General features: G+C 37.7%; 3 protein-coding genes and 1 long non-coding RNA gene across 9 annotated transcripts in view; 1 reads left to right on the top strand and 3 right to left on the bottom strand.

Moving 5' to 3' along the window:
- Positions 1-206: 206 nt before the first annotated feature.
- On the bottom strand, positions 207-3130 carry LOC149588428 (importin subunit alpha-5-like). The gene is made up of 10 exons (XM_089862646.1): positions 2904-3130; positions 2631-2765; positions 2379-2566; positions 2051-2306; positions 1861-1984; positions 1525-1793; positions 1362-1466; positions 723-905; positions 508-657; positions 207-439 (listed from the first exon to the last, which is right to left on the bottom strand). Exons 1-10 carry the CDS (start codon positions 2961-2963, stop codon positions 356-358), a joined length of 1554 nt encoding a protein of 517 aa, XP_089718772.1. The 5' UTR covers positions 2964-3130; the 3' UTR covers positions 207-355.
- Positions 3131-3420: 290 nt separating this feature from the next.
- Positions 3421-7759, top strand: LOC149588427 (popeye domain-containing protein 1-like). 3 transcript variants are annotated; one of them, XM_089862669.1, is made up of 4 exons: positions 3421-4487; positions 4558-4660; positions 4832-5111; positions 5212-7759. In XM_089862669.1, the coding sequence occupies exons 1-4, from the start codon at positions 3865-3867 to the stop codon at positions 5280-5282; spliced, it is 1077 nt and encodes a 358-aa protein (XP_089718795.1). In that variant the 5' UTR covers positions 3421-3864; the 3' UTR covers positions 5283-7759. The 3 variants fall into 3 exon arrangements, with proteins under 3 accessions (XP_089718795.1, XP_089718796.1, XP_089718797.1); XM_089862670.1 differs by having other exon boundaries at positions 5177-7759; XM_089862671.1 differs by having other exon boundaries at positions 4832-5120.
- LOC149588426 (uncharacterized) lies at positions 6207-8225 on the bottom strand. Its single transcript, XR_016379977.1, has 2 exons — positions 8145-8225; positions 6207-8078 (listed from the first exon to the last, which is right to left on the bottom strand). It is a non-coding gene; the product is annotated as an uncharacterized LOC149588426 (long non-coding RNA).
- Positions 6207-26835, bottom strand: part of LOC149588425 (uncharacterized) — a 44459-nt gene continuing 23830 nt past the window's right edge. For 2 of the 4 annotated variants that reach the window (XM_089862624.1, XM_089862623.1), the window contains exons 2-11: positions 21439-22262; positions 18491-19183; positions 17856-18405; positions 14876-14961; positions 14432-14642; positions 14312-14358; positions 14169-14244; positions 13796-14043; positions 13369-13651; positions 6207-12993 (exon numbers count right to left, since the gene is read on the bottom strand). In XM_089862624.1, coding sequence (XP_089718750.1) covers positions 12134-12993; positions 13369-13651; positions 13796-14043; positions 14169-14244; positions 14312-14358; positions 14432-14642; positions 14876-14961; positions 17856-18405; positions 18491-19183; positions 21439-22068 — 3684 coding nt within the window. In that variant the 5' untranslated portion in view covers positions 22069-22262 and the 3' untranslated portion in view covers positions 6207-12133. The remainder of the gene's footprint in view (positions 12994-13368; positions 13652-13795; positions 14044-14168; positions 14245-14311; positions 14359-14431; positions 14643-14875; positions 14962-17855; positions 18406-18490; positions 19184-21438; positions 22263-26835) is intronic. The other 2 variants (XM_089862625.1, XM_089862622.1) reach the window with 2 other exon arrangements.

Genomic DNA, 26835 nt, shown 5'->3' with positions numbered 1-26835 from the left:
CCATGGAGTAGTATGACGGGAATTGAAACTTACTTTTCTTAAAAGTGCATTATATATCAACTTACAATCCTAAATTATTACTCCATGGTGTTAGATTATTAGCAGACGGCTTCCAACCTACCCGGGATCATGGCACCATATTTGAGTTTATCAAATATGCTTGTAATTTTTCCAAAAAGTCAAATTTAATAAATAAACCATAAATATCATGTGAAAAAAATATATCATTTATTAAAATTAAAGTTTAATCCATTTCATACAAATATTAATTTAAAACTTATGAGAACAAAAGTGGGAAGAAAAAAAACAACATGAATTTGAGGCACTTAATTAAAGTAAAATTATAATAGAAATTTCAAAAATTAAAGCCACTTCTGGGGATGGTAGGTTGAAATTCGTATTCATCAGAGTTTCCACTTGGAAGTATGTCATCAACATCCTATGGTGAAATAAAACATTAAAATAAAGGTTAAAGTTCAAATAATTTACAGGTGTGGTGATACAAACCTCAGCTGAGAAATATTTGTCGATAATTCCAATGGAATTTTTGTAGACTTCATTATTTTCATGCTGTTGCAATGCCTCAATAATGTCCAGAGCTCCGCATTCCTCAATAGCCAAAGTTAGTCTATCCAATTCCCCAATCTTGGACGCCATCTGTTAACAAACAAACATCAATTAATATTTTCTAATATACGCTTGAAAATAAAAATAACTTTTACATTTAGCATATGAGTAATGCCATCCAAAGTGACTAGGATTAGTGGGACATCAGTCATTTTCAATAAATCACAAACTGCACTTAAAGCTCCCAATTCCAACAGAGCACTGACTTGAGCTGAAGTGCCACCTGAACAAATGTTATTGACACTCCACATGGCTTCTTTCTTCGTTTTCAGGTCTCCCTATAAATATGGCCAGGAAATATACTGATTAACAGCGCCATCTAGGTTAAAAGATGAGAAACCGCCAAGCCCTCTAGTGCCCCTAATTCAAATTTCGCGGGGAATCTACCGATCGACAGCGCCATCTAGGTTAAAAGATGAGAAACCGCCAAGCCCTCTAGTGCCCCTAATTCAAATTTCGCGGGGAATCTACCGATCGACAGCGCCATCTAGATTAAGAGATGAGAAACCACCAAGCCCTTAAGCTGCACAAGAATCTACAGATAGACAGCGCCATCTAGGTTAAAAGTTAGGCATCCGCCAATCAAGGGCCCACCTAATCCAAATTAAACAGGGAATCTACTGATACACAGCGCCATCTAGGTTAAAGTTAGGGAATTAAATACAACCAAATTTCCCCCTTAAATTTAAGTGGCAGTGGTTAAACTCTTTTTAATCCACCAAAATGATGGGTACCTCAGTCAAACACTTGATAAGGGGTGGCAAAATTTGGGCATCAATCAAGGCTTGAATCTGCTGAGGATTTCCAGCAGCAATATTTGAAATGGTCCAAGCAGCTTCCTAAATAAATATGAATTAATTTATGTAGTTTTCACTTGAAATTAACTTAAAACATTACTTTCTGTATTCCTGGTTTTGGATGTGACAAAAGCTTCCTCAAGACTGGTAAGGCATTCGAATCCAAGATGTACTGAGTCTGACTATCATTGCCGGTAACGATGTTACCAACAGTTCTTAGAGTAGGGGTTAAAATAGGAATATGATCTTGGTCGAGAAGCTCAATCAACTTAGGAATGACGTTGGACTCCACCACCTGTTGAATTTTTTCATTCACACCGTCACTTAGATAAGATAATGCCCAACAAGCATCGGAAACCACTTCCTTGTCTAAAATTTCAGGTGTTATATAGTTACAATATGTAGGGGTTATAAGTTTAACCAATTCTATTTATACCAGTGTGGTGAACTAATTGGCAGAATACGGGTAAAGTTACTTTCATAACTTCACTTGGGGGAGGTGGATCCTTGTTACGGCAAAGGTTGGAAAGAGTCCAAGCAATATTCCTCATAAATTGAACCTGACAAAAGGAATTTAATAAATAATCATTCATAAAAAAGAAATTAGACTAATAAAGTTTAATTACTGGGGTGGTAGGATGAATTAAGGCAATTAGGGGCCTCATAATTCCGTATTCAATAGCCATATCCCTAAGAACCGGTCCATCTCCGGCAATATTACCCAAGGCCCATACTGCCTGCTCGGCAATGTTCTTATGTGGTGATGATAAGAGTCTAATTAATGGTTTAAGGGCACCACCTTCAACTACGGCTTTAGTTTGTTTAGAATTTCCAGAAGCAATGTTGGTTAAGGCCCAGGCAGCTTCAAACTGGATATCAGGGCTGTTTTGCAATTAAAATTATTAAATTAATCAATATAGTTAAATGTTAGGCCTATAATTAGTATATATTTACTATTCATCAAGTTCCAATAGCTTAACGAAAGCCGGGACCAATCCAGTTTCAATCATAATTCCAATTGGAGGGTTTCTTTCCCTGGAAAGGCTCTTCCTGGCAGCTTGAGTTGCCTTAAATACTTCATCACTATTGGCTGATTGAACTCCGGCAACAATTTCTTCTAGTGACATTTTTACTGAGGAAATCTGGGAAAATATTTAAGTTTTAAAGGTGAACTAAGGTCTAAGAAATTTCAAACCATTAATTTACTTGATTTTGATCTTGAAGTGGGGAAAGAACTTTATCTTCATCTTCCAAGACAACATTCCTTCGTTTGATGAGTTGATCATCTTTCCTCTGTTTCCTAAGTTCAACTGCCAAATCAGCTCGGCGCCTCCTTAATTCCTGTAATTAAATTGAAGAAATAATTGTAAGCGGGAAGTGTCCAAGAAGAAGACAACGACTCAATGGGACGGGACACATAAGCAACAACTGAAAGTTTAGTTTCCTGTTTACTTTATGGGCAAGGCCTAGCCTACTTACATCATTTCCTTTTCCCTTGTTTTTGTAAATCTTTAATCTATCTTCTCCTACTTTCGACATAATCCTAGAATCAACTTAAACTTTGTAATATTTGAAAATGAGGACCGAAAAACACAGTAACTTCGCAACGTAAGATATGTTGATCCAAAGTCTAAGGCAACGAACGTCGAACAACTCAATGAAGTTACTAAACGAATTGAACGAACGCAACGACTATCCGGCGGCTAAATATGCTTCAGACCGGCTCTCCAACCAATCATTTTCGTCTATTTCCAAATTTCAAATTCCCCAATTTTTATTGGTGGAAAAACGGGTAAACAAATGACACATTTTTTTTTTATAAATTTAGGATTCAGATCAATGAGAAATATTTTTCGCCAACATTCTTAATATATTGAGAGTATAAAATAAACAAATGTTTTTAAGGCTGAAAATTATATTTAAATAGGTCAAACAAAAAGGGACTTATGACCCCTACCCTCACTCACCCTGCTTACTCCGGGGGAGGGAACGTTGGGGGGGGATTTAGACTTAGACAGGAAAGAAGCCAAGGGCTAGATTCCCCTTTCAGGAACGGGTGATGGACGTGGGTGCCTTTCGCGTGGTGGTGAATGCGCCAGTTCTAGAGGATGTAACCTTATTTGTTTACAAAATGGTTCAAAAGATAAAGGGCGAAGTAAAATGTTAAAAAAACCCGTGGAATATAAGATTTTTAATCGAACTCGTGGGCGTATGAAATCCATAGTCTATTCTCACTAAATATTTCAAGTCTATTTTTCTCTACGGAGTACGGGAAAACTCTCGTCGTACTATGTGAATTTTAGAGCAAAAGGAATAAACATTGTAATATTATCGTCTATTCTTTCTATCAATCAATCAATTGCCCAAGTGACCTAGCTAAGTACCCGCCGATCCACACTTCGTTTCATTTAAATTCTAGTTGGGGGAAAAAAACAGCGTAATGGCTGATAAAAATCTTGAATATTTAACCGAACATTTTACACCCGGAGATAGTGGTTCTGGAGCGGGAGAATCACCTACTGTCTCTCATTCCTTTACCGAAAGCTCAATCCTAAATTTGACAACTCTAGCCCCTTTGGTTACGTCAAAGGGTGTTAGTTGGCTATCGTCTCTCGGTTTGGGTGTTTGCGAAAACCAGTGGATACCGGTTAATCACATTGTCTTTCAAATAGCCAATGTATTCTTCTTTCTCTCTTATTTGGCACCGCCTGGAATTCACGGACTTTTATTCATGAGAATATGTTTGATGTTAGCCAGCATATTTTTAGCACTGTGGGGTGGACTGGTTATATGTGCCTTCGATACGCTCGTTTGGAATCTGATATTCACTTTTGTTAATTTTGTCCAAGTGGGAATCATTTTGTACATTTTAAGACCAGTTCGATTCCGAGCTGAATTAGAATGCGTCTACACTGAACTTTTCAAACCCCTCAGAGTTAATAGGCATCAATTCAAAAAAACTGTTAAATGTATGAGGGAAATTTGCGTGTTAAAACCTAGAGAAGCTTTCTGTATTGAAAAAGTGACTAGAGCCGATAGATTAACTCTAGTTCTTTCAGGAAGGTAATTGTTAAAGGCCTTCCTTTAATCTATTAGGGTTATCAAAGTTATTAAGGGCTTTGTTTTACATTAGGCTATTGGTATCTCAGGCTGGACATACGCTTCATGTAATTGAAAAACACCAGTTTGTTGATTCACCCGAATGGTTTGGTGTAACTAGTGAAGAATTTTACCAAGTGAGAGATGAATAGATGGTTTACACCAGAAGGCCTGGCTACCTGGAGGACAAAAAGCGGATGGGGTTTATGTCCTCCAGGTAGCCTGGCCTCCTGGTGTGTAAATCCTCCATGCGTATCCATAGTTGAGAATGTGTAATTATGTAATGTTACTCCATGCACTTCTTTTAGACTACAATAATAGCTCTAGAAGAATGTCGCCTACTCGTTTGGAACCGTGACAAATTAAGACTGACAATTTCCGATGATCAGTTTCTTCAAACAGTTTTGGACAACATCTTAGGGAAAGATGTAGTTAAAAAGCTTTTATTGGTAACAGAGACGTCTTGCAACGGTTCAACCTCGACGCATACTAATGTCAATGATACTGAAGTAAATTCCGAGACTGCTAAACTGTTGCAAGAAAATAAGATGATTGGAAGAGAAATCATTCTTAGTCAACAGATTGAAAGTTAGTAAAGTACGGTATTCATAGTTAAAACATCATGCCATAATAATTGATTGTCGTTTTTCCAGTTTGTTGATAACTCTGTCTTTAAATTAAACTTTAGATCCAAATAGTAACGTTTGGAATTTGACTAATATTGCCGAAGATCCGAGGGATACTGAAACGACAGTGTGAAATTAAATTATCATATTATTATTATAATAATCAAGATCTGTCACACAATTAAAAAATCATCGAGATCTTTCACAGCCAAACATTTCTTGGATTCTAATAAAAACTAACACGTAATATAAACCTAATAGAAGAATCTCGGATTCACTACAATGTTTTTTAATTAATAGATGTTTTTTGGATGGTAGCTTTAAGTTAATCCAGATTAATAATTAACTTTTTTTGTTTTTTGTTTTGTTAACTCGTGAATTGTGAAGAAAGCCATATTTTAAAAAAATAGAGTTTGTTTAATAACTAAATTAGAGATTATTTTAAGTGTGTTTTAACTTTTTTTTTCGTGATGTTTTAATTAATTCTTAACAGCTATTTTATAATAAAAGACTGAAATAAAAGATGCGTAAAAGATATTTCTATAAAATTTAAATTACAAAAATGTAGAGAGAGAGAGAGAGAGAGAAAGGGAGAGAGATTTTTTCGTGTTGTTTATAATTTTACGTCAACCCCCCCCCCCTAATAAGAGAAATATATATTTCAAATATACAAAACAAAATACAATTCTTGGATCTCACAATTTTTTAACACAATAAATATATTACTTTTTTTGATGTTAGGCAGATATTGGTTGTTGTTTTTATTTTTGCGTAATTAGCCTTATTCCTGATCAGCGCCACCTACCCATAGCGGCGACTTTGAGAACTACTGTAAGCGGCAAGCCAATCAGATGTCGCTAAAATCTGGTGACGTCACTAACTGGCACTCTCGGGTCTTACCAAAAATGACGTCACCAGATTTTAGCGACATCTGATTGGCTTGCCGATTACAGTAGTTCTCAAAGTCGCCGCTATGGGTAGGTGGCGCTGATCAGGAATAAGGCTAATTTAGTGACCGTTTTTGTTATTACGAAACAGTTCACTAAGAGGGGGGGGGGTCGGTTTACGTTGAGATATTTGCGTAATTCCAAATATCTCGAGCTTGTTTTTAATTTTTAATTACAAAAGGGTAATTTACTAATTTTTCATTAATTTAACTATAAATATCAATCGTACTAACGTGATGGGAGCAATATCTCGCACCTTAAATATAGATAAAAAGAAAATAATAAAATGAATAAACTATAATTAAAGCAGATATTACTTACTAAATAATTATAAAATTACTAAAACTCTAATTTAAGAGGAGCTGTCAAATGTATAAAGTTTTTAAATGTCAATATATCGTAGGAAAAACAAAGATAGTTAGTTTAAAATGTGATATGAAAAAAAAAAAAACAACTTTCGTTTTACAAACAAAGTATCGTAAAATGGCAAAAACAAAGTATCGTACAAGTGTTTTGAGATGAAGATATGTATTCTCAAAACATCTTTACGAAGGCGGTAACGTCACAATGTCACTTTACGTTACGAAATAGGAAGATAATTAATAAGAAAAGAATGAGATTATTTTGACCTTATATCACACACATACACGGATACAACACAATGAAAATATGGTTTTCTACCTTGTTACAAAATTGTATACTTCGCGCGGGAACAATTTGAATATTTGATAAAAAGTCGTACTACTACTACTATACCTAAAAACTACCTTAACCGGTATTTGTAGCTTTAATATACATTAATCGATTAAGGATTTTTATACATCAAATGATAGAAACTAATAAATTAATTAAACAATCACGTTGCATTCAAAAGCCAGCTATTGAAAGCTATCGATGCATGATGAAGGATGTGAATAAAGAAAAAGTAACGCGTAAAGATTAATTAATAATTAATTAAAGAAAAATGCCCCGCTTTTAAGTTTAATTTCTTAATTTCTCTCATTTTAAAGTAATAAATTTAAAATTAAAATATATATATACGCAGCCAGTCATTTTGTTTTCTTTGTTTTTACGTATATATATATACAGTAATGTTGTGCCAATATATACTAATTAATTTTAGCTCGTTAGCTGTGCCATTGGTGTTGTAGTTGTTTTGCTCGCTAACCATTTTTGCATTGTATTAAAATAATTAAAATAATAATGATGATGAAAATTAAATAAATAAAACTTTTTAGTCTTCCAGTATAATTAATAATGTATACATTATCAAGAAAACAAATTGTGAAATTCGTGCTAAAGTTTCAACCATAGTCATATGCCAAATATTAATTATATTACGTCATTCAAATTAAATTTTAAATTTGAATCGTTCTATTCCTATTAATACATCCGCTTTGTTTTTTGCTAATCGATTACTTTTTAGTCTTTTACATTTCAAGCTGAATACGTAATTAATTAATTTGTGATTAAATACATATACAAACGCGTGTTTACGCGTTCATTAACTTATAGCTCTGTATAATTTGTTTTATCCTTATTAATGCAGTAATTAATTAAATTTAATTGAAAATTAATTCGGTTATCTTGGCTATACAGTGTAAAAGCTTATGTACCGTTCGACCAATAAAAATGCCACTCGAAAAGAATTAAAACGACTAAATACTTGTTTAGTATGTTCATTTCAATTACCAATGTCTACTAGACACTTGTACCACCACCCAGACGAACAAATACAATTTAGGAGGGGGGGGGGTGGGTAAGGGAGTGAACCTACCGTATCCTGTAGGATATTGGTCGAGGGGCAGTTCACTTACTGAAATCTGTGTTCATGCTGTACCACTTTCCTCTGTGCCGAGTTGTATGTCCCACGTACAGCCCCTCCTACTATTGACCCCAAAAATGGGTTTAAAAACAACGCGACAGTGGTTAGCCCCTTGTGCGTGAATGGTATTAATCTCGAGTAGAATGCGGCAGCGTGACTGAAAAACAAGAATAAAATCAGTAATTAATTACAATAGGTTATTGTAATTAAACCTAAAAATTACATCAGTATACTTCTGACCATGGTCCGAGTTGTCCCTTAGAGTTACCATCACGTGACAGAGATCTTAATATGGTAAACTGGCGATTCCGTACCTGAAAGGAGCAAGGTTAATCTTCAATCTGGGGAAAACCAATTTTATTTTTTCTAAAGTGCATTTCTTATACAGCTTCAACTACAAACATAGAGATTTTATCTTTTCTACCGAATTATTTTTTTATCTTTATCAACAATGGCTACTTCAACAGAGATTTGGTTTGGTTTGGTTGTTTTATTTTATTTTTTTTTCTTCTTTATAATATACCATTATATATCATCCTTTACGAGGTTGTTTTTTTTTTTTTTTTTTTTTGGGATATAATAACGACAACACTGTATCCTGAGCTTCTAACCCATATATTATTCCCAATTTTATAAAATTTTTGCAAATTAATTTTACCGGTATTTTTCCATTTTGTTTTTAAATTTTTAATTTAAATAAATATTTTTAAAGGTTAAATTTTAGCCTTTTAAATAAAAATAAAAATAAATAAACCTTTCAGGTAACTTCCGATTGTGTGAACTAGAATTTTTGTTAAATTTTCCCGTTTTCGTGTGATTTTTTTTTTTTGTTTTTTTGGCACTATAACATGTTTACTCCTCGTTAAGACTTTGACACAAACATGAGGGGGAGGTATTGTTTTTTTTTCATTCATTGTTTTTTTATATATATATATAATATTTCTTTTGTTTTTTTCCTTATATATATTTATTTATATACTGGCCCGTCAAAATTGGATTTTCTACTCCTTAAATTTTATTTATTTGTGACATTTAATGTTTTGGACACAAAAAACGTGGAAGCCTGAAGTAATTATTACAAAGCTTATTTTTTTTACAATCATGATTTCATGTTTGTTTGTTTTATTTTATTCATTTTGTGATCGTAAACAGGTGGAGCTAAAATGACTTAGAGCCAATGGTTGAATTTTTTGTATTTTATTTGGTTTTTTTTTATTTTTTTTTGGTTGATGGGATGTGAATTTATTTATTTATTTTTATAATACCCTGTGAGGATGATGGCCTAATTTTATATTAGGGAGGTTAAGAGGGGGTCAAAAACTGACGGGGGTCGTTTCTAAAGTACCAAAAGGTCAGGGGTTAAATACGAGGAGAGGGTATACACAGCCATTCGGAATTTCGGAGTTTTAATCCATATTTTTGTTTCAGTTTTGACTGAAATAATGGAACGAACCCTCTCAGTACAAACTTAATTTTTATTTATTTATTTATGGTTAATATCGAAAACACCTATCATAAAACCTCGAAAAACCCCTTCATTTTCTTTTTCTTTATGAGGTAGATTTAAGAAAAAACCGCTTACTTCTAAAGTTTATAATAAAGCCTTTTTCAACATTTGTGTTTTATTTATTTATTTTTTTTGTTTTTGTTTTTCTGAGGTATTGTTTGTTCTTTTAAATTTATTTATTAATTAAAAAATGTATATATATTTTTTAATTACAATTTTTAAGTAAAAGGTAAATGGGCTTATTAATACCGGTAATTAATTATAACAATTAAAGTTCTACCTTTAATTATTAAGATATTTAAATAAACGGTGTACGTAACTACAATTTAAAATTTATTTTTTTTTTCCATATTTCCCCGATTGGAGGGAGTTGTTAGGGTAAGATGTCTTACAGGGTGAAAGAGTATAATGTATTTCCTATGAGCGCCTGTAGAAATGTTTCACCCTCAATACACCGATGTTCCGGGCAAAGATACCTTACAGGGGTTATTTTAAAATTTAACTCATCGGGGAAATATGTTAAAATTTTTAAATTAGTCGTATTAATTTAATAAATAATTACTTACTTACTAAGAATCATTGAAAATATTTTAGAAACATTCAAACACCCGTTTCGTTTTTATTATAAATATTTTTTTTTGAATGAATTTCATTCTTTTTTTAAAAAACGAATATTTTAGGTTTTAAACGAAAAAAAAAAGCTTCCACTTGATTGTTTTTCTTTTTTATATACTTTACTTCCGGTCCAATAAAATACGCACTTCCGCGCGCACTCGCGTTTTTATTTATTTTTACCCGCCAAAAACGCTTCATTTTTTTTTTTGGTTTTTTTTTCAATTACCGTTGAAGGATTTTAAATATTTTTTATTAATTTTTTTTTTTCCAAACATTTTTTTTTTAAATACCCGAGATATAGAGAGATTAAAACAATTGCACTATGTCGTCACTCTCAAAATACACCAATGAGAGAATAATATTTTATTTTTTTTTTTTTTTGTTTTCCCGATCTCCCATTTTTCAATACCGAGAATCGAGAAAAATTGTTCGAAAGAATATTTTTTTTTAATCTTTACTATTTTTTATTTTAATTCATTTTATTATGATACCCGAAATGTTTTTAACAACTGAGGTAGTTATGTAAAGTTATACCCATACTTATTTTGTTTTTTATTTTATTTTTGTTTGTTTGTTTGTTTGTTTGTTTACTTAGAGGTAGAGATAGCATTTGTTTTTTTATTTATCATCAAGACAGCAATCGATTTTGTTTATTGGGAAGTTTTGTTGAAATTTCACCAACAGTTTTTTCTTTTGTTTTAAAATACCCGAAGTGACGTAATTAATACTGCATTAAATTTATTTGATACGTTTTCTCGAACTTTTTTTAATAATGAAATTAAAAATAATAAATAATGCAGATTTTCTTTTTTTCAATTTCAATGTGCTTTCGCAAAATTTCTTGTTGTCCATACCAAAGCACACTGTAGAAAATATATATTTCTATGTATTTTAATGTTTATGGTGTAAGATTTGAGGTATATTAGCGTGCGATTGCTGTCGTAGAGAGATAAAGAGTTTTTATCATTTTATCTTTGGTATGAAATTTCTTTTTTTTTTTTTAATTTATTTATTTATTTTTTAAATCGCTGAATTTAATTTTTTTTTATAATTCTTTGCATATCATTTATTTTGGCTTTTTTTTTTGTACCATCGAATACCTGAATAATTATTTTTGTTATTTGTTTACCGAAGGGGGGGGGGTGGGGTCTTTAATTGTTTATTTGAACGTTTAGAAAAATATATAGAGAGGATACCACAGAAATTCGCGATATTGAAAAAATAGAATTTTTAAATATATTTCCCCATAAACATAAACTAAACAATAAACCAACCAAATACTACAGACGCGAAACTCGACTTCAATTTTTCTTTTTAAACTGAATATAAAAAATTTATATAGAAATAACGATTTTTTTTGTATATTAATTACTTAAGGGAAATTATTTAAAAATTAATTACGCGTTTTGATGACTAGTTAAATTTTAAATAATTATAACCCCCCCAAAATAATGGGTCAAAAACTTATTGCACCGCGAAACCGGCATAAAATTTACGTTGATTTTTACATCCAGGGAAAGCTAAGTTTAATTTAATTAACATTAACTTAAAAGAAAACATCCCTGAAGTGGTTAATTTTTTTAATTAAGCCACGTAATAACGAAGATTTTTCTAATATATATATAAATTCAGATCTGTCTTACACCGGGACGAAATTCAGAGGGATATAATAAGTAATTAATTAATAATAATGTAATAAACAACATCATCGCGTTTAATTCTTTACGAACCTTAATTAACATTGAATTAAAACCATTCACTAGTTAATAAACCGTAAACGAAACGCGGGGGGTTTAAAACCGTCACACCCAATTGGTTTTATTTTTTGTTAATATTATGTATATTACTACGAATATATACTATCTATATATATTTATATATCTATTTATCTATCCCTGAATTTTCACCGGGCATTTTATCGGTTTTTATAAAGAATAAGAGACAACGTAACATTTGGTTAAAAAGCCATAAGCTCGCGGAACGTTGAAATTATGAAGATGGAGAAACACGAAGATGGGTGTTAACGAAAAGTATATTACCATTTTGGGGAGAGGTGGGGGGATTAGTGGGTGGGGGGCTAAGAAAAACAATCACTGTTCTACAATGGCGTTAGCTAAACCGGCCACTTGTAAAAGGTCGCTGCAACGTCGCCCGCTCTCGGCCGGGTGCGTAGCTGGTCCGGCAGCCATGGCCTGTAAGGCCTGATTCGAATAAATGCGAGATAGTCCGGCGGCGGACGATATCTCCTTCATCATGCCTTTAAGGCGCGCGTCGGGCAAGGGACGCGGCAAGAACCAAACCTCCCCGGCTTGAGAAACTAACGGATGGTTCGGGGTTTGGAAAAAGGCCTCGCATTGGGGCGAAAGTTTCGTGAGGTAAGTAGCGATGGCCGAGACGGGACACAAGGTGCTGGCCGTCTGGCGAACTTTGACGCGAATTTCCGAGCCGTTGGGCAAAAACGCCGGCGCGAAGTGAAAGTACAAGATTCTCTGTCCTTCCGGGTCAGTCACCACTTTGAAGCAATCTTTGGTGAGCAAGGGGAAAATGGTTCCGTGTTTACCTCCCAGTACCAGAACGAGACAGAACCAAACTTTGCGCAAGAGACCGTTAGGGTGAGTGTGCGACAAGGCCTCGGCGCTCAGCAGCTTCTGCATGTCTTCGGAAGTGAAGGTGGTACTCATGCTGAGTTGCTGGATGGAGCGAACGCGGCTGAAGAAAGACTCGTTGGCCTTGCGAAATTCGCGGCTGAAGATGATGGAGAAGGGCTTGGAATAAGGGGGCAGCGTCAAATAACGATTGATGGAGGCCCGGACGCTATTCAGCGTACTAACGCTGTAATCTTCGCCGTCCGGTTTCACCAAACCCCCGTAGAATTCCTTTAATTCCGAAGCCAAGTCATCCGGTTGCAAGTGCTCGAAATCGGGCGGGTGAAAATTCGAAACGAGCCAATCTAATCGCGACAATATACACAGTTTGCCCCCCTTCATATAATACCCTCATATAACACACGGGGTCAGCGGCTAGGCCGGAGCCCGAGCCAGCCGACAAGAACAATGCCATTCAACGCGACAAAACCACAATCAATCAAATTATTAAATAGATGCTATCGGAAAACGCAGCGTTAACACAAGCAGGCTTACGCGAAAATTATAAAAACTAACGTGGATTCTCTTCAATCCAAGTATATAATAATAACAATATAAAGTATTAGCTACCAAGTACGGATTCTTTAAAGTCATTACGAAACCAAAATATATCATGTACACAAGCGGCGTCGAGCAAAGAGGAGATGGTATTTAGCTAGCGCCGCCGCTCTTATCCTTACCTCTGAAAAGCTTTACCGCCCACATGGTTTGAGATTTGCTCCTCTCGGCTATTTCCTCCCAGCTGAATCGCTTGGTGGTCCGGCCTAAACGTCTTTGGCAGAAATCGTAGGGCATCAGAGGGCCGTTACTCGTATTGGTCGAAGATGAGCCATTATTGGCGCTCCCGTTACCCTGGGTACTGGCGCCGAGACTGTTATGGTGCGCCGGAACCGTCGGGAATTGAACCGGAAGATCGGACACTTTGTGACCCGTGCTATTACTGTTTAGATCACTTATGATCATCTATTTAGATCAGAGAGAGAGAGAGAAAAGAAACCATTACGGTTTAGTGATCAAAATACATTTCACCACGAATCAGACTCGCTGGTAATTGGATAAGAGAAGATTTGGGTTCAAAGTTCAAGCTTGAATAGTTGGTCTTCTCACCTGCGGATCTCCCGTTCCATTGGCCACGGAATAGTCCCAATAGGGGACAGTGTTGCCGTTGAGAGGGGGTCCTTCGACCATACAGACTTCGGCCTCCATATTGAGGTCTCCTCCGTCGTCTTCGTCGTCGGCGTCGCAATCGTCCTCGATCTCTTCGATGACCATGGGCGACGCCGATGTTTGTTGCTCTTTGCCGTCTTTCAAATCGCTCGAGTACAAAGTTTCGAAGCCGGCGGAAACTGAAGCCGCTGCAACAATTCCGCGAAAAAATAAAAGATAGGAAAACAGTTGCAGATTAGAACCTTAACTTTAATAGAATACGTAAATTCGATCAAATTAAATCAGCAGAGAAAAACAAACAAACAATACTAACTGGATAATTCATCCAGCGAGCATTCCGAGGTAGTTGTGGTTCCGTTGGTTAAGTTATCTTTCTCAGTCAATAAAGCCTAATTTTTATTATTTAATTATTAATTAAATGGTTAAATGTTAAGCCTAATTTATCTCGACCCTTACTAAATTTTGAGGTTCACTCGTTGATAACGATAAATCTAATGTTCCGGCTATGTTTCGTTTGGTGGAATAAAAAGGTTAGAATAGAATTGGTTTATATGAACTGGTTCATCCTGAACGTACCGGTGCAGTTATTACTTCCACTAGACGAGTTGTTATTATTATTATGATTATTATTATTATTGTTGTTATTGTTATTGTGTAGATTGAGGGGTTTGAGTCGGAAGGAGGCGGGTTTACAGGAGACGGCGACGGAAACCATGATAGGCCGGCAAGCTATTGACTGGTCACGTTTCAAAACTGGACCGTTCGGTCCTCCGTTATAAACAGAAAGCTGCAGAAATATTTCATAATTTATACATATAACTGGACTCAAATTCCCTTTCTTGTACAGTACAGATGCAACTAAGATAATCTTAAATCCCGATTAAAATCTAATTAAGGCATTAATTAAACAATTGAATTATAATATCAAAAAACCCTTTGTGATATATTCAAAAATTAACTCCCGATTCAAGTAACAAATAATAATTAAAGAAAATTGAAGTTTCTAATTTTGAAACTTACATGACGGTTGGAATTTTGGGCCATTTCGCCTAGGTTCATCCCGAATCTTCTGGAAACGGCTGCCAATGACATCACAGAGCCGATAACTAAAACACACACCGAATCATTGCCAACTACCACCAAAATCGCAAAGGAGGAAATTCATAAACATTCGTGTAATTTTTATTTTTATTTCATCTATTTCCTCGGTTTATTTTCTCGTTATCTTTCCTCCGTGGCGATTTTATCTTGGCAAATATTCATTCATTTATTCTTCTTTCCAATCGCTCCCAAAATATATACGAAGCAAGCTAAAGCCCTTTGGCTAAAAAATCCCTAACCAAAAACATCAATAATAAAGCTAAGCCTATTTTCGAGAGAAAATAAAAAAATCGACTCTCATCCAAATCCAAATTCAAAGATAAAGGTAGAAATAAGCCCGGGGTTATAGTGGGCCTTTTTTTTATTATCGTTCGATTATTCTTTTTAAGAAGCTGATCTCCCCCTTCTCCCTTTCTTCTTCTTCTTCAAGCTCGAAGAGTCCAAATTCTTATATAGGTACTTCGAGTTAAGGAAAAATGGAGAACACAGGAAAAGATGACTGGGGTGAATTGGGAGATGGAGAAAATTCCGAATTTAACCACCGCGTCTAAAACTTTCACATAAGAGAGAGAGAGAAAGAAAAGGGGGGTTGGGGGTAAGAGAAGGGGGTTACAAGCTGTAAAACACGTACATTTTATGTATTGGACATGCAAATGAACTCTAAAAGTTAAATCGATATCTTCCCTACCTAACCCCTTATTTCTCATCTCCATCGTTTCTCTTCTAGAACCTTAAAAATGCTCTCGAATATAAAAAGACTCGGATGATGGGGGGGATGAGGGAGGAAAGAAGATTTGGGATTGTTAGAGGCAGCAGTACCATCGTGGCTACACTTCATTTCATCTCAATTGCAAAGTTCAACGAGGGGAATTAATAAAAATTGATCCTAATTAAGAGTAAAATAAATATAAATTGGGTAGCGTCCTTTTAACTGAAAGTTTGAATGTTCAGCAAAAAACTAAAACTTACAATAATATACCTTAAATTGATAGGATTAAAATTATAAAAATGAGAATTCAGATAATATTTCTTGGGTTAACTAACCAGCCACGGAATTCTTAAAGTGAGACGCGTATACGTGAAAAGAAGTTGTAAAGGGTTTTGGAGATTGCGTCGTATATCCGCGTCGAAACGATTAATGAAGACAAACCGTAAAGTATGGGACGATCCAACCCGTTTTTAAAATCCCCGGTACTATTAATTGTCTTTATCCGAACGTTAAAGAAAAAAACGGATGAAAGTTACTACTAGGGATGCTGGAAAAAGTGTCAGAGGAAAACGGAACATCTTGGTTTGGCCATTCTCTCATTTTTTCTTTCTTTCTTTCTCTTAGGCACCACCATGTTCGGGGGGGGAGAGTGCAGCGGGGGGGGGGCAAGGGGTCCCGTTGAAGAAGAAGAAGGAAGAAAAAAGAGGAACGTATAAATAGAAAAATGAGAGAAATACTAGGGTCCCTATATCCAGTTCATCCCCTCCCCTCTCCTCTCTCGCCATATCCTTACTCTTTCTCTAGCTCACTCGCTTTTTCGTCCTCTAGATTATTCTTTGAATAATGCATTTAGTTAGGAGTCGGCCTTCGCCGCAAAATTTGGAATTTCAAATGGGCTTTTTATTGATTTCTTTCTAATTAAAAACGAAATCCTCCCACCCTCGATAAAAAAGTAAGGGAAGGCTAGGGAGCGGGGGGGGGGACCAAGAGGGTTAGAATATAAAATTAGAGCGCCTCTTTTCTCTCATATACATTACGAGTCTCTCTCTCTCTCGCTCGCTCTCTGCATCTTTTAAGCCCCCATAGCTTTGCTTTATAGATTATTCTCCACATTTTCTTCATTTATGCAGAATGAGAAGTCCATTTAGTTGAAGTTTTAAACATTAAAAAGATTGGGTGGACAAGGAATTTCACTAACAGGGTGTTTTTGATTCAGAAACATCTGTCAGTGTCAGAAATTACGAAGGCAGTGTTCTTTGGGAAATTAATTTCGAATAAACTTAGTACACAGTGGTTCCACTTTTGAAACTAAATTTAGACTTCCAAAAAATTTGTTCTGACAATACAAACCATTCCTAACCCCACTATATAAGTAAAAATAAACTTCAACATTATACACTTCTGATAAGAGAGAGAGAGAGAGAGAGAGAGAGAGAGAGAGAGAGAGACGACCGTAATAAAGAAGACATGTATTGGTATATAAGGTAAGGTACGGTTCGGAGCAGCGGTACAAAACCTATGTACAAATTACTTCGCATTTCTTTCTAGCCCATGCATACTGTTAGATTTATAAAACCTAGCTAGAGAATGGTAGAATATATATATTCTTGAAAGAGATAATTTTTTACTTTTTTTGTTAGATGGGGGGGGGGCTAGAGAGGGGGAGGGGTTCGATGGTTTGGATCGTACTTGGTAGTACAACTAGCACTTATCGATGGGTTGGTAAGGCATACTCGAAAATGGAAAGAACAGTTTGGAAGCCTGGAATAACTAATGAGATCATGCGGTGAATAGAATGCCAAATTATTACACGCTTCATAGGGTAAGGGACCGTCATATATATATATATATATATATTTACGATATTCCCTGATAGAGTTGGGAATTATATAAGGGGAAGGTTTTAGTCGTGTTTGCTCAAGAAATAACCGCATTAATAGAACTAATTATAATTTATAAGCGAAAACGAGGCCTCGTGGTAAATAATAAAAGAATAAAATATGATGGGAAATGAACGGGTAGTGATATAAACCTATAACGCGTAAGTATGGGATCACTGCCAGGCTTTGATCACCCTCTATGATAACGCTATAAGAATCTTAACTCCTATCTGATACACTGTTAAATTCAAGCACTCAACGCAGGGTTAGGAATTTGGTAATAAAGATAAATTGGAAATTGTAAACTCACCATTGTTGTCGTTATTAGCGTTGGAGCTTCCCCCGCCAGAGTTGGGTGGTGTTTGTCCCGGCACCAATCCGTTCATCAAGAGAGTTTGATAGCACATCATACACTCGTCCGAGCAGAAATGGTGAATGACGCCGTTGGTACCGACGACTTGGCGCTTGAGCGGCCTTTTCGAAAGGCAGTAGTCGCAATGACCGGTGAAAGGAGTGATGGGAATGGCTTGCGGAGGCATATGGTGAGAAGAAGCCCCGGCGCCTCCCCCGTTCGATTGTTCCCGGGAGACCCAGTGGGCCAAGCAGACGGTCGAACAGAATTGCTTCTTGCCCACTTTGTCGGCCGAAACCATAAAGCCTCCGTGAGATTTAATCTCTCGGCTGCAAGTGGCGCATTTCGGGTTGCCGCCCAATCCGCCGCCCCCGCCGGACAAGTGGGCTCCCAGGTCGAGACCATTCTCGGAGGTAGAATTTTTCTTTCGACTCGTGAACGTTTGGAAGCACGAGACGGAGCAAAATACTTGACTAATTCCTTGGCTGGAGAATTGTAACGTGGCAGCCTAAAAAGAAAATGAAACGCCTCGTCAAAAGTTGGCAGTACACGTTTGACACCATAATTGACCAAGATTGTGATAAGAAACTAACTGTGCCGCATTGTAGACACGACTTTGAGCCGCTACTGAGATCTTGCATAGACTGGTTATTTTTGGAGGATGGTGAAAGTGACGAGCCTCCCAACGATAAGTTTTCGCATTTGGAGTTGCCGTTTAGAGCCGAGACGAGTTTGCTGGTTAGGGCGTTGAGACCGGAACTTTCCACGGACAGGCCGGCCTCGTCTATACGTGAAATTTGGCAATTTTGTAGTTGCAGAAAATTACTGAGCGTCGGTGGTTCGTGCGTACGGCTATCCGAGGTTTCGCCGTCATCTAGATCGTGGACGTCGCTATCGCCGTTGTCCATGGAACTACACGAGGGAGTGACCAGGGACGATGGGTTACCGGCCGAGCCAGCGTGCGCGCCGCCGCCGCCACTACCGGGAAAGGCTCCGTTGCTGCCGCCGTAGGCCGTGGCCCGCACGCGCAAATTAGTGTAAACGCGGCTCAAGCCAGCGCATTTCGAAATTGTCGACATCATGGTGGCTAACATGTTCTTGCCGATAGGCGAATTGACGTACCAAAAAACGTCTTGTTTAGAGATACGATCCTTAGGACGTTGGAAGAGCGCCTCGCACGCCGGGTTCAAGCGGGACAAGTACATGGCAAAAGTTCGTACCGGACACAACGGATCGCCGTTCTTTTCCATAATGATTTCTATACCGCCACCATCCTCTTCTTCGTTCTGTCAAGGCCACCCAATAAAAAGAATTAATCGTAAGCGATAAAAGAACAAATAAACAAAACATTAATAATTCGATTATTCGACTGATCTTTGAGACAAAATTTATTAAACTCATCGCGGTAAAATAAATAAATCATTATTTGTTGAAATTAATTGTCGATGAAGACCGAAATAAACTAAAAAAAAAAAAAAAAAAAAAAATCCCTACTTCAAAAAGTAAAATCCTTCGACTTGCAAAAACTGCGTTAAAACGCGCTGGGTTTTATTTTTTAATCGATATTATGAAAAGCTGCTTGGTTTTTAAAAACCACTTTAAAGCAATATCGATTGAAACGAACGAGTTGAGGGGGTGGGAATGAACGTGAATCCTTTGGAGATAATTTAAACCCCCCGAGCATTTCAGAGAGAGAAAAAAAAGGGTCGGACGTCAGTTAGAAACCCGGACTCAATAGGTCTATAATACCCAGAAAAATTATCACTGTAAAACTGAGGAGTTTCCCCTAATAGAATGCTTTTCCTTGAACACCGGCGCATAGCGGGGTAAACATTTCTACAGGCGCTTATGGGAAACCCATGCTTTCCAAAACGCCTGGATGATGGCTTTTCCGTTGTACATCAAGTAAAAAAATCGCGTATTAAATATTTTAAAAGTTTGAATTTTTATGATAGATTAATTATTACTTAATTTAAACTACGTAAAAACTAAAACTACGTCACTAACACTCAACCTATTATGACACAACAACATTCCGACAATTTCGCCAACAACAACTTCGTAATTAAAGAATAAACGAAATTAACATTAAGCAGTGATGGGGGGAGAATCCTGAGCGACTAATTACGAAAATTATAATTAAGAAGTAATAACGAATTAGCTCGTTTATTAAATTGGGGGTGGGGGAGTTAGTAACGACGTTCCTCCATCCGTCAGAAAGGTCTAAATATTTTTAATTACCGAATAGAAATGCCAAATGACCGACCATTTCACATCACAGTCACGTGGGGTTGGAAGTGGGATTTCATTTTTCAAAAACTCATTTGCGAGTAGGGGCGGGAGTTGATGCGTATTGGGGTACACCCAGGACCAACCGGGTAATTAGGAGACCATAATGAAATCGTAACCACATTACCGGTACCTTAACGAAAGTTCCAACAACCAGTTAACAAATGTAAAAGGTAGCTACCACCACCATCTCGACTAATCATTCTACCCTAATCGAAACGTCGACTCTCAAAATAAAATTTTCGTTTTACCTTAACCGTATAAGCGAGTAAGGTATAGACTAAAGAGTGGATGCGGAGGAATTAGACTAAAAGAGGAAGTGCAGTGGGGGAAGTGGAGGAATAGCCTCTTTTTCCCTGTCAGAGCTTTTAAGAGAGAAAATATGTTAGTTTAATCGATTTATACGCGAAAATCCAGCATCGTATCTCATCATACTACACGACGGTGCCATGCAAAGCGACATCTGGATGGCTGCTGGTATATTACGTTATCTCGTAATAATAATAAACGAGCAAAAGTTAGCTTCTGAGCTTCTCCGGGGGGAAGAAAAAAATGGAGGGCATTTAAAACAACATTTTTACAAGGGAGACAACGTTCCCGGTTCCTCATTGTACCCACCTTATCGAAACTATAACGTTAAAGTAACTAAGACCTATCAAAACAATGAAGGTAAAATTAGTTAAGGTAAAAAATAAAACCCTCGGTTGAAATTGTGAAATATTATCTATACATAAATTTGTTAAACGAGTTGACATCTTTAAAGGTTTATGTAAAGTATTCAAAATGTTATTGTTGGTATACGGAACTGTGGGATCAAGCAAAATACAAGGTGGCTCGTGCCTTCAGGGAGGGAAATTCAAACAACACGTGGTCACGAGACGGGTCTCTCTCTCTCTCTCTCTCTCTCTCTCTCTCTCTCATCCTCTCTTCGGGACTGAATGAAAAAAAAAAGCGCGGGAAAAGTTTCTACGAGCCGGAACTAGTGCCAAGAGCGAAGAGAGAAGAGAGAAGAGAGAGAGAGAGAGAGAGAGAGAGAGAGAGAGAGAGAGAGAGAGAGAGAGAGAGAGAGAGAGAGAGAGAGAGGAAAAGGCAGAAAGGAAGATAAAAAAATCGGCTCGTCGACATAAAAAACATCTTCGGAGAGAGAGAGAGAGAAGTAAAGAGAAGGGGGCGGAACGTGGGGGAATAAAAGATCGCTCCGTGCACGGGAGGGTAAAAAAAAAGATTGGAGAGGGTGGTGGTGGTGGCTTACCAGATAGACGTATCGCCTTCCGTCGCGGTCCAAGACTATGCGGAAGGATTCTTTGCGGAGCATCCTCTGACCGTCCCGGCCGCGACGTCCCAGGTGCAGCATCAGGTCGTACCAGACCTTCTGAAGAAGTCCGCGTGGCGTGTTGATGGCGTGCTCGAAGTAGTATCGCAGTTTGCGTCGGTCGTCGGCGTCAACGATGTCCTTCTGGCACGGCATGATGCGTCCGGCGTCGCGGTCCAGTTCGCGCACGATGGTCCGGAAGGCGTCGTTGGCTTCGTCGAAGACGGGATCCTTGACGATATCGATCTTACGCCTCATCTGTCCCGACTTGAAATACCTACTGATGGCGTAGCGGATGGCGATCAGGGAATTGACGCTGAACCGCTGTCCGTCCTTGGTGCGGACGGCACCGTAGAAGCCCTTGAGTAAACGGGCAATGTCCCTCTCGGGCAGGTCGTGGATGTTGGGGTATCCGTGGCGGGCGCTGTGTTCGCGGAAGAGACGAATCCCGTAGTTGGTGGCTTGACGCGTCTTGGCGTTTTCGCTGGGCGCGAGAGGGGCCAGGAAGGCGATGGCCTGGTGCCCCACCGACGACGCTACCTCCATTCTTTCCTCCGCGTCCTCCGCCATTTTGAAATTATCTCCGATTCGGTCCCCCTATTAAGCGCGTGCGCCCAGGGGTTAAGTCAGCCCGTGGGCGTTATTGGTCCACGAGACGAGCGCGCCAATCTTCTTATTGGAGAAAACGAGTGACGGGTGCCCTGTTATATTTACGAGCGGACGACGCCGCCGGCGGCGGCACCCCAATTTCGCCGCGCCAACTACTATCCAAAGGATTATACATTTTTCTCTCTCCTCATCCCTCTCTCTCTCTCTCTCGCTCTCGATACTACTCTCTCTCTCTCTCTCTTTCTATACTTTTTTCTTTATTTTTTGTTCGCGCACAGGGTCTCTCTAAAATCTCTAATTCGGCCGGTCTCCGCGACGAGCCGCCCTCGACGCCGACGCTTCCCCCCTCGCGGGCCGCGGCAGCATCCTTCTCCGAGAGAACTCTTCCCTTACTCGGAGGCCCCGTTGGCCATTAATTTGAGGCATTTGCATTTTTCTTCCAGTATCGCGTCTCGAGTTCGACTTTTTCCTCGGCGCATTGCGAGTACGAATGTCGTGACCGCTTATCGACGTATTCTCCGCGCCACGGCTCTAAGCCCTAATGATGTTTAGAAGGGGGGAACAAAGCGTTTTGCCTGCACGAAAATGCCAGAGAGAGAGAAAGAGTGAGAGAGAGAGAGGAAGAGGAGAGAGAGCGGGAGCGGTGGAGAAATGAGAGGAGAAGGGAGCGAGAGAGTAATGAAACGAAGAACGGAGTATGCGCAAAAAGGATGGATAATTATAAAATGGGCGTATACCCGCCTAAAAAAATACATTCGAACATTCGCGTATTGTGTAATATAAGGTATTTCTTCAAATCAACCGGCCCCCTTTCGACCCCCTCTTCTTCTCTTTTCCCCATCCCGGGAAAAGCGCGAGGGGCCATTCGACCCCCCCTCTTGGCAACCCCCCCCCGGCCTAACTATCCGCCCTCTCTAAGCCTCTCGCTACCAAAAAGAGAAGAAGAAACTGAGAGAATCTGGGGGAAAAAGGAATGAAAGGGGTGCCAATATCGGTTTTGCTAGTTAAAATAACCAGTTCGCCTCGTTCGTATTAGCGCCGAATTAAAAGAAAGTATCTTTTCTGGCTAGGGCCCTTCTCCCCCCTCCCCCTGTCTCTCTCTCTCTCTCGCCTACACACTGCCCAAGCCCTTGCCCGGCTGCCCTGGCCCGGCCGACTCTCTCCGTCAAAGGGGGCGTTTAAAAACGACCAAGCCCACTACGGACGTCGCGCCCAACCTAACGAATTAAAATAAAGCTTACCCCGCGCGCCAGAGAGAGAGACTAAATGTAAGAACGAATTCCCTCGCCTTTTTTCGGGAAGATGATCGATATTAATTCCGAATTCAACTGCTGTCTATAGAGAGAAACCGGGAGGAACTCCGGCCCCCGACCGAAAAATCTAAATACCGTGTATCTAATAAAAAATGGAGACCTACAAGAATTTTTAAGGTTTCACCCTAAACTAGCGTTTTACATCCGCGTAGACTAAACGGATATCTAGAATATCGCCCAACCATTTTAGGTTAGAATATTATATTCAAATACTACGTTAAATTAAATAAGAGACTAGCTAGATCAAGGGTAGTTCAGAAAATTTTGATTAAAAAAAATATTAGTTAGTCAAAAAATATTTTGATATCTCAATAGAAAATACTAAATAACAAACTCGAGCTAATTAGTGGGGAGAATATTTTGGAAATGGTGTCAATAATGCAATTGTACCGAAAATTGTAATATTTAGGTATAGTTACTTGGGGCAGTTAGAACTTGTACGTGACCTCGGCTATCTTGACCTGACCTTAGTAATTAAATATAATATCCGATTAAAATACAGTTACTCGGGATGGGTATACTTATAATTGAATCTGACCTCTACTACCTTGACCTTTCAACGACAAGTTATGGAATTAGCCAATATATATATTTTCTCTTAAAACTAACTAACTAACTAACCGTTCTTGGTAAAGACGTTAATAGAAATAAAACCGAAAATACGCGATTACGTTTTTATCAAATCAGAGGTTCAATGTCGAGGCATATAATTAATATTTATCTATATGGAAATCGAAACAAAAATGGTGAAATAAATAAGAATTATCTTATCTATAAAAATTTTTAGGAAAATAGAGCTAGATGTGATCTTAAAAAAATGTTCTTACTAAAATATTCAGTTCTTAAAAACTCGCTATAGACCCTTCGATTAATTTCAGAAGAGAAGCAAAGACCATGCACCGGGGGGGGGGGAGAGGTCACCTTCTTGGGTTATGAACTGCACCACTAGAGGCAGTCTCCCTTATATAGTGACGGGGTTAACATCTTGGGACCAGGTAAATAAATAACCAAAGAGGTCAACCTCCCTCGTAGCCTGTGTGGTATAATTGGTTTCTCCTTAAGTAATTAATGGAAGAGGCTATATTGGGCACCGAAAATAATGTTTAGGTCTTTTTTTCTCACCGATAAGACAGGTCAATATATAATACGTCATTGCAAAATTATAGTCAATGCCTTTGAGCGTATCTAATAGCTCTTATAATAACAGCGTGTTCCCGATGCCGATAATTAAACGGGGGTAAACTTCAAAGTTTCCAGGAGTTAGCTCTATATATTTATATATATATCTTATATTTGAACTCACCCCAGCTTGCGTATTCCCCTTTGCACTATAGATATAGTTCTCAGAGTCTCGGAAAATTTTTGAGAAAAGTTGGGAATTTATATATATTTTCCCCAAGATTTTTCAGAGAGAGAATTCGTCGTTCCACGATTATAACTTTAAGGGGGAAAGAAAGAAAGGGACCGAGGCTGACTCTACGACTGACTGAAGTTAGGAATAAAATGAAATACAAGCCTATGTATTTTAAATATAACTTTTCGACCGCCCCCTACTCGTAACTGTACTCTAGGATTCTACGCTATTTAATTTGGCAAAGAGCCAAGAAAATTTCATTTTCGGCGTTTTAGAAACACATGACAAGTCGCCTTTCAATAATACCTTCTCCTTTCTCCACCCCCATTTTTATTCGACCCCCCCTCTCCCGAAAAATTTTACTATAACTCGGTATAGTCAGTCACCCTCTTCTCTCTTTGTTGGGTCCCAATTTTTCGACTGTCACTTTAAATTTAGGCACCCTACGTTGTAAAGAACCACCCCCCACTATAATGTATATCCCACCTTAAGAACGCACGTACTATTTTCATATATATACTTATTGATAGCGTTACTTATCAATCCGCCGTTATCTCAAGTGTATTGCATTTTAAAATTGGGAGGAGTGACTTTATCATCGAAATATATTTCAATGCGAAGAAATGTCATGTTACGAACAAACATTATCAAGAGTTCTGATTTCATATCTGACCATATTTTTGGTAAAAATATTTTTAATTTAATGTTAACTACATTCTTAAACTATTCTTTTTAATTACTCTTGAATTAAAGCTTATCTTGATGGAAACTAAAGTTAGCTAACATCTTACAAAAAAATGAGGGGGGGGGGTAAGGATGATCAAATAATGCGTTCAATTAAATTTAACCGGGAAATTGTTTTTAAAGACTTAATTAAATTTCACACATTATAATCTTTACTTTTTTAGCTTCTCTTATTGGACAGACTTATATAGGAAAAAAAAAAATTAAAAAAAAAAAGATCTTCCACAATCATTGACTTATTAAAAAAATGCCCTAGGTTAAAAATAATTAAAAGGAATATTATTTTTTTGACCCACGGTTTTTTTGTAACCCAAGTAAGCTCTAGCTACCTAGCTTAATAAAAATTTGGTTTAAACAGAGAGCTAGGCGATACTAAGCGGTAAGAAAAGCTCTTTGCTCTTTCTTTCATTCATTCTTTAAGCGCTTTTCCGCTTCCAGCGCTGCACTGGGAAAAAGCTCTCGAATTGATTTTTTTACTTTTTTTCCTGGCACATTTTTTTCTCCTTTTCCTTAAACCGTGTCGAAAAAGAAAAAGGAAGATTTTTCTTGTTTATATTTTCTTCTACCACGCGCTTTTGCAAAGTGTTTTCCATCCCCCTCCCAAAATTTTGCTTTTTCTCAGACTGCAATACTTTTTTTTAGCCACAAAAGATGAGGGAATGTATACGTGATTGGTAGTTGAGATGGTTGACCTATCAGTATTCTTTTAATATACTTTTACCCTTTTTAAGAGACGTTAACCATCATCCTTACTAGTTCGAAGCGATGCGATTTCAATAGCCTCCCTCGGTTTACACTCAACCACGCTTCTATTAAGTTGGATTTACTCTAGTGTTGTCTACTAAGGCAATTAACCACTCCGTCTATTAACCTTGGCCTAAAAAAGTCTCGGAGTCTTTGAGCTAGATGACGGAGAGATATGATAAAAAGACTGAGCTGCGGAGTTAGCTAATAAAATCTCTCAAACACAACTGGACGAATCAAGAAAAGAAGATTTTACAATAAGGAAGAGCGGGCGCCTTTCCTTGAGACTGAATGAAAGAAAATGGATAAAAAACACGTCTAGATCCATGGTATAAAAACACTTCTTGGCCATGAAACTTGGCGTTAACGGCGGCGGCCGCGAAGTTACCCTTTTAGTTACTTTGTTTCCCTTCGTGGTTTAGTTTTTATCCTTCTTTCATGTTTCTGCCATACGCCTTCTTTTTTTTGTATTAACCCGGGGACCGAAGCTCGGAATCTCTAGAATCTGCGGTGAAGGTGCATTGGGAAGGGTGGTTTGAGGGGGTTACGCCACCCCGAGAAGTGAGGGGGAGT

Source organism: Phalangium opilio, unplaced genomic scaffold (assembly GCF_054372755.1).
Source record: "Phalangium opilio isolate 3A_F unplaced genomic scaffold, DU_Popi_V2 ptg000650l_1, whole genome shotgun sequence".
In the NCBI taxonomy this organism is placed as follows: domain Eukaryota; kingdom Metazoa; phylum Arthropoda; class Arachnida; order Opiliones; family Phalangiidae; genus Phalangium; species Phalangium opilio.
The sequence above is the reverse complement of the archived record's forward strand: the minus strand, read 5'-3'. Positions and strand labels throughout refer to the sequence as shown.

Excerpts from the sequence above, each read along its gene's own strand:
- LOC149588427 (XM_089862669.1), top strand. The coding sequence starts at position 3,865 with ATGGCTGATAAAAATCTTGAATATTTAACCGAACATTTTACACCCGGA. Across the intron at positions 4,661-4,831 it reads CTAGTGAAGAATTTTACCAA|ACTACAATAATAGCTCTAGA; the intron begins GTGAGAGATGAA and ends CACTTCTTTTAG. Across the intron at positions 5,112-5,211 it reads TCTTAGTCAACAGATTGAAA|ATCCAAATAGTAACGTTTGG; the intron begins GTTAGTAAAGTA and ends ATTAAACTTTAG.
- LOC149588428 (XM_089862646.1), bottom strand. The coding sequence starts at position 2,963 with ATGTCGAAAGTAGGAGAAGATAGATTAAAGATTTACAAAAACAAGGGA. Across the intron at positions 2,307-2,378 it reads CTATTGGAACTTGATGAATA|CCCTGATATCCAGTTTGAAG; the intron begins GTAAATATATAC and ends ATTGCAAAACAG. Across the intron at positions 906-1,361 it reads TTATCAAGTGTTTGACTGAG|GGAGACCTGAAAACGAAGAA; the intron begins GTACCCATCATT and ends CCATATTTATAG.